At 39.9% G+C, this 7,361-nt stretch overlaps 1 protein-coding gene across 3 annotated transcripts in view; it reads left to right on the top strand.

The window, feature by feature from the left end:
- Positions 1-7,314, top strand: part of eva1bb (eva-1 homolog Bb (C. elegans)) — an 11,390-nt gene extending 4,076 nt beyond the window's left edge. For all 3 annotated transcript variants that reach the window (XM_005938739.3, XM_005938738.3, XM_005938737.3), the window contains 2 exons: positions 1,915-2,055; positions 2,669-7,314. In XM_005938739.3, coding sequence (XP_005938801.1) covers positions 1,989-2,055; positions 2,669-3,102 — 501 coding nt within the window. In that variant the 5' untranslated portion in view covers positions 1,915-1,988 and the 3' untranslated portion in view covers positions 3,103-7,314. The remainder of the gene's footprint in view (positions 1-1,914; positions 2,056-2,668) is intronic.
- The last annotated feature ends 47 nt before the right edge of the window (positions 7,315-7,361 follow it).

Genomic DNA, 7,361 nt, shown 5'->3' with positions numbered 1-7,361 from the left:
ATATTCAGTACTTACTTTTGAAGGTTTACTCTTCGGCCGCTCCGATTCTGCCATCTGCCATATTTTGCGGCAAAATTATCCACACCCACCGCTGTGCTATGACTTGTGGGATATATGGGTCCACGAAGCATGCACCTGACCACGCTTGATATTTGGGAAATCGACGGCGCATTTGGAGTACACTTCGAATAGGGACAGCCATTGTAGGGTCGCTGTGACGTAATATGTCTCAAAATGCGTACTCGAAGCGTGCGGTCGCTAAATTGGGACACAGCCAGAGTCTATGGGAACACTCAGATACAGAGACCTGCTTTTTTTTTTTTTTTTTTTTTTTTTTGTGATTACTCTCTTGAATGATAATTAAATTTGCTAACAGTGAAATACTTGTTAAACATCTCTAACAAAAAACAGAATGTCTCTCCCGGAGATTTAGGTGCCATTTTTCTTAATGTTTTTGTAGGCATCCCTGAGGCTGTTTAACCCCCATTAAAACAATTAGTTTTAAGTTTTTGCAGCTGTGAGCAGCTTCTTTACTTCCTCAATGCATTGCAAAGAGGGACAACGGCGTGTTTGCCACGTTTGTACTCTGTGTTCTCACGGTACACTTTAATTAATTCTTTGTGGCACAGATTCAATAAGGTGCTGGAAACATTCTCAGAGATTTTGGTCCACACTGACATGACAGCATCACGCAGCTGCTGTAGATTTGTTGGTTGCACATCCACGATGAGAATCTCCTGTTCCACCACATCTCAGAGGTGCTGTGTTGGATCACAGTCTACTGACTGTGGAGGTCATTCGAGTACAGGGAACATGAGTTTTGTGACATGGTGCATTGTCTTGCTGGAAGCAGCGATGAGAAGTTGAGTGCATTGTGGTCACTAAGGGAAGGCCACCATTGCACCATGATACAAGCCAAGGTGGATCTGTGTCTTCTGCTGTTGTAGCCCAACTGCTTTAACATTCAGAGATGCTCTTCTGCATACGTTGGTGTAACAAATGGTTATTTGAGTTACTGTGGCCTTCCTATCAGCTCAAAACAATCTGGCCTCCTTTGACCTCAGACATCAACAAGACATCTTGGCCCACAGAGCTGCTGCTCACTGCATACTTTCTCTTTTTCACTTTCTGAGAAACTCAGACCAGTCTGGCACCAACAATGATGACACATTCCAAGTCACTCACATCACCATTATTCCACATTTTGATGCTCAGTTTGAACTTAAGCAGGTCATCTTGACCATTTAGATATATAATAGATATTTATGTTATAGAGCATTGAACAAGTGTACTTAAAGAAGTGGCCAGTGAGTGCATATGACAGATAATAAACAAAAGAATATTACATCCAGTTTAATGACTTACTAAAATCTAACACCTGCCAAAAGATTATCACAAGCTAACAATAGAGAAATGCTCCTACTTTATATAAATACCAATTAAATAATAAAATAACTTGCTGTGAAACCTTGTGTGCAAAACAAACACAACTCCTCTCAGCTCCATTGTTTTGGGGAAGAGGCAGAAATTAGAAACTCACTGCTACATTTCTGTGAACCCGACCTTTTCACTTCCTGCCGGTCTCCCATCACGAGTGTGAGTTTCTTGGAGTGAACATGTGAAACCTGACATGCCACTTCTTCTGTGGGAAAAAAATAAAAACTGCGTAGCCGGAAAGGCGCCCCTCTCATAAATATAAACATCCCCATCGGTCTCAGCAGACCTCTCGCTGCCGTCCTCTCTGCCTGGCTTGAGTGTCGTCAGAGGAAGACAATGTCTCCTGACCTCTGACACCCATTTAGATCAGAAGAATGACGGGTGGTGCTTTGGAGCAATGCATTTTTTAGGCTTAAAACACTTTTTTTTCTTTTGAGATGACTTTGAAAGCATTTGTTTTTCTTGTTTTTCTGACAGGATCTGCCTCGGGTTATCCAGGAGGTAAACGTGTAAAAGGAGATGGTGCGTGTCTGAACCCACAGTGAACCAAGATGGAGCCAATTAAGAGAGATATGGAGCTGCTGAGTAACAGCATGGCGACCTACGCTCACATCAAAGGTAAAATCGTAGCAGGGCTTTAAGTGTGGCTTCCACCATGGAGTTGGGGACAACCTCAAGGGGTTATTAGATGAATCTATAAAACCGCAGGCAGCTTGCTACACCACACTGTATGACTTTACGTAGGTTGTACATGAATATTTCTTTCTACGCTCCTACACGAGTAACTCTGCATGTTACAGTTCAAAGAAATCTTTATTTAACTTTATACTTTAAACTTCATTCTGATTGGCTGCCTCATGCAAACAGAAGGGTTTAACAACAGTGGGTGGGGCCTTTGTGCTCACACCTAGAGCCATAATAGTTTGCTTTAATAACGCTCTGCCTGAGGCGGCCATATTAGGGATATCCCTTCTTAGTGACATCACAAAGAGCCAAGAGTAGAAAATCTGGTGAAAATCAAGCGTTTAGAGTCTGAAATCTGAGTTTTTGGCTCACAGGGTTTACTTTAAAAAAACACTGATCTGAGTATTTGAAACTTTCGCTGTCTTTGATATGAGTATCCACCACTCTAACAGTATAGAGATGACAGAAAATAAAGAAAAGCTTAATAAATCCACTTTTTAATGCTTTTATTTCAGTAAATTAGTTTTTCTTCCCTCTTCTTGTGCAGCCAATCCAGAGAGCTTTGCCCTCTACTTCATGATGGGCGTCTGCTTCGGGCTTTTCATGGCGCTGTGCCTCCTGGTGGCCGGCATCACTTGCAGGGCTCGCCGCCACAGAAAACCACCTCCGTCTCCATCGAGGAGACAGCTCAAGGAGTCCAGTGAAGAGGAGGAGGATGAGGAAGAAGAGGAGGAGAGTGTAGGAGAGGAGAGGGCGGTGGATACGGAGATCCCTAAAGTGACAGTGGGTCCTCTGAGTGACCGCAGCAGCCAGTCTAACGGCACTCTGAGAAGCCTGAACGTTTTCACCTCGGCCGAGGAGCTGGAGAAGGCTCGACGGCTGGAGGAGAGGGAGCGAATCGTCAGGGAGATCTGGAGGAACGGGCAGCCGGACATCCTGGTTACGGGGACCGGGACGATTGGACGAGTTCATTACCACTAAGAGAGACTTGGACTGAGCTTTTAAAAAAACCTGTAAGGGACAACCAATGGAGAGAAACGTGCCTTGTATGGAGGCACAAAAATGGACGCAAACTAATCGCAACATTAAAAAACTATATATATTATTTGCCGATTAAAGAGTTTGCAATAACTTAACTTTTATCATGTAAAATGAAATTTAGAAGAAAATCCACTCTACCCACAACAAAATACTAGTATTTTTAAAGTCCCTAAATAAATTGCAGTATTACAAAAATAAATTTGAATAATAAGAGAGAAAATATGTATGCAAGCTAACCATTTAAAAATTCATAAAAGTTATTTTTAATCAGCTTTTTTTTCATGCTTGAAGTGTTTCTCAGTCAAGATGTAGTGGCATTATGAAAAATTACAAATGTGAAGTAAAAATAAACAAACAAACGCACACCAAATTATTTTAGAGGTTTGGGGTTGCATGTTGCGTATCTCCTCATATAATTTTTTTTATTTCATTATTTTTAATTTATTATGGAAAATCGGACACTTTGGGCCTCCATAAATGTGGACTATCACAGATTTTATGCACAAGTGTTTGTTTTTGGGGGAAGGTTGGCTTCATGTGTATTCATCTTTGGAATGTGAATAATTAAAGCTAAACCACTTTTTAATAAACAAATGGTCTTATAGTCACTGTTTTCCAAAATGAAGAATAAACAATTTTTAAAAAGAAAGAAAGAATAAATGAAGAAAAATTGTTAAGAATATGCTGATCTTGCTCTATCTGCACATTTCAAGTTAATAAGTCAAAGCTGATATAAAACCCCAAAATGACGATGGCAAAAAACATTTCTTTATGTGGTAGAAACAAGCTTCCATATCACAATGATGTGAAATAAGGGAGATTAAAAAAACATAGTCAGTATAAAAGAAGGCCTCTGATTTTCCCACACATTATGAAGCTTCAATCAGTTTTGGGATCGTCAGTACCCCACAGCATCCACACTATTAGTCACATACAGTAAGCTGTTAAAATGCCACAAAACACTCCAACAGCACACACACATCGAAGAGTTTATTGATTTAAACTCAGTTATCTAGACAGATGATTGTAAGAAAAATACAATTAAATCCAGTCTATTCATGATTATTATAAAGGAGAAAATCCACAGAGGCTACCAGGCTTTTCAGCTCTGGGGTTGCTTCATGCTAGGCTGTGGCCCCTGTAGTGGGCAATGATGGTACTGCAGGTTGGTCTTGAGAACCCATTAACTACATATATATAGATATAGATATATTAGTGGTACCTTCTGAATTCTTACATGACTATAGGATGAGTCTATGCAGGCTCTTAGTAATCCCAGGTCATGTTAGACTACATCCTTAAGCTAAAGGTATCTGGACTTCTTGGTTTGTGAAGATGTTTTATGTTTAGTCTAAGACGCTTCTTCACTTGTAAAGCAACTGATTGAGACTATTGGAGACTTAGAGACGGTCCCAAGGGTTTTTGACCCACTAGTAATCATATGGGTCGTTACGGGTCACCATCATGCGAGTTGTTGAGATCAGATGGGTCAAGGTTGAAATGGGGGCTAATCTGCCTGGGACTGCATTAAAGGGAACTGATAGCTGGTGTTTTAGGATAAGATGCACATATAAGATGAATCAGAAGATAATCCTTTTGGGTTAATTCTAATGAGAATGAACTATAAGTAAAATCAGCCAAAAGTCACTTCTAAAAACGTAGCTTCTCACACACCTCTAAAGAACTCGTCTTTAGACATTCGAAACCTTTCGAGCCCATTTCCCTGCCTCCCAGTTTGAGCAACAGCACCTTCTCTCTGGTAAAGACGTGTCTGTTTGGAGGTATGAATAAAACCATTTAGCTCTAAAATACTGTAGGTTTTACCAATGCAGACGGTCTCAGAGTGGATCCCAGTAAACTCCCAGGAGATCCGTTCGTTTTTTGCTGGCTGAATTTCTCTCGTGCGCCATGAAAAGGTCGATTATGCTACAGCAGGGGAGTTTGTGTCCCGTGTCTGTCAGCTGTCATGTTTTAAGTGGCACTGCCTGAACTGGAGATTGTTTTAGGATGGGGGGGAAAACTGCTTTCCACAAGCTGGCAACTGGTACTCATTTAGGTCTTTTCTTCATCCTTTTACGTTGATGACATTCAAATCTATTGTCAACTGACTGATGATTTGGCAGCACCACTGAACTCTCTGTACGATTGCCTGAGAGAGGTTAAAGATTGGCTGGCAGAAAATTCTCTCGTTTTAAATGAGAAAAACACTAAAAGTTATGGTGTTCGACAGCCACATTCCTCGAGACCAGCTTGTTGCTCTGCTGGGGCCCCTTGCTAACTCTCTCTCTGATTATATGCGTAACCTGGGTGTCTATTTGGATAGCTCCTTTAAGCTCGATAAGCAAGTATCATCTGTAGTTAAATCTGTTTGTTTTTTTTCCAACTGCGCCAGATTTCTAAAGCTAAGCATTATATACCACACAGGGACCTGGAAAAACGTATCCGTGCTTTTGTGACCTCCAGGTTAGATTATTGTAATTCTCTCTACTGTGGTTTGCAAGCCGCCTCTCTTCAAAGGCTGCAACTCGTTCAGAATGCTGCGGCTCGCCTTCTTACTGGCACTAGAAAATTTGACCCTATTACTCCGGCTCTTGTTGATCTACACTGGTTACCAATCAAATATCGCATTGAGTTTAAAATCTTGCTACTCACTTTTAAAATCCTGAATAACATTGCGCCCAGCTACCTCACTGACCTCCTCAATTTGTACACTCCTTGTCGTGCATTAAGATCATCAGGTCGATTACTCCTGGCCCAACCTAAGTTTAGACTGAAGACCAGAGGCGATCGTGCCTTTGCTTCAGCTGCACCCAACCTTTGGAATAGCCTCCCTGCTTCTATTCGAGCCTTGGACTCTATCCAATCCTTTAAATCAAGATTAAAAGCATATCTATTTGACTTGGCTTTCCCGACCAGTTAATACCCTTTTAAATCTTTTAAATTTTAAACCTTTTATTAGATTTTATTAAATTTATTATTTTTACTGCTGTTTTTGTCCTCTTAGCATATTTTGTATTTATCTAACTCTCCTGGTCTGTTAGTGCCTCTATCCTGTCTGTGCTTGTGCCCGATTTGTACCCTGTTATTGACTTATGTTGACTCTCCATATTACTGTGAAGCACTTTGGTGTGCCTTCGGGTTTTTAAATGTGCTATATAAATAAAATTGTATTGTAATTGTATTGTATTTTACTGATTTTGAGCATTTCCCATCCATTTCAGGTTTTTATCCTAATACACAGTAAGCAATTTTTTGTGGATGTTTGTGTTAATGGCAGTTTAAAGACATTTTCTTGCTCTGAGGCTGATGCGCAGAGAGAAGGTGGAACCGTTTCATTAGATATTATAAAAACAGCCTACTAAAGTACCTGTTAAAGCTGCAACACAACACTTTTTTTTGTCAAAACTTGTATCAAATCATAGCCACAAACGTCACTTTCTTTTTAGTACACATAACTCTCTTATAAATCGATGTATTTTGTGCCCTCGTCTCCATTTACTGAAAAACATTTTTAAGACAAGATTTCTACTGTCAGGTCTTTTCCTTCTGGTCCTGTCCTAGATCTGTCACTGAGAGCTCCCTTGTCACAAGGGTCACCACAAAAAAATACATTTGCTCTTTGGTGCGTTCCATAGTTTCACCCTCACTCTTCAGGAGCTGACCCACTCTCACCACTAGATGGCGCCATCTCATTCTTCTCGTTTAGTTGCTGAAAACAATTTACTCTGCAAATTATACTGTGGTGCTAATTTCCAGGCAAAAATAAACAGCACTCAATGAGCTCAGAAATCTTGCATCCTAATTTTAAAATTATAATAAACATATTTACGCAAAAAATATATATATCAGATGAGATTTAGTCTTAACCGCTGTTAGTTACCATCGATAACGACGGGGGTGGGACGGGTTAAAAGTGTTCATGAAAAATGAGAAGCTTTATAATGTCATTTGAGACTTTTTGCAGTTTTTAATTGATGTCTCTTTTAGATTGATTACTGTACTGCTTTTAGAGTTAGCTGCGTGTGAATAATACTTATAGTTTTTAATTAAATGCACAGCAATTACAAGAATTTATTAGCACAGAGGCATGAAAATATGCAAAAATCTTAACATGTTTTTAGATGTCGATAAATAACTCTAGGATAATACACTTTATGTGAAGATTTTGTGTTTTTGTATATTCAACGTGATCTGTAACC

Source organism: Haplochromis burtoni, unplaced genomic scaffold (genome assembly GCF_018398535.1).
Source record: "Haplochromis burtoni strain Fernald_Lab_line unplaced genomic scaffold, NCSU_Asbu1 Contig_149, whole genome shotgun sequence".
NCBI lineage: Eukaryota > Metazoa > Chordata > Actinopteri > Cichliformes > Cichlidae > Haplochromis > Haplochromis burtoni.
This window is presented reverse-complemented; position numbering and strand designations above follow the sequence as displayed.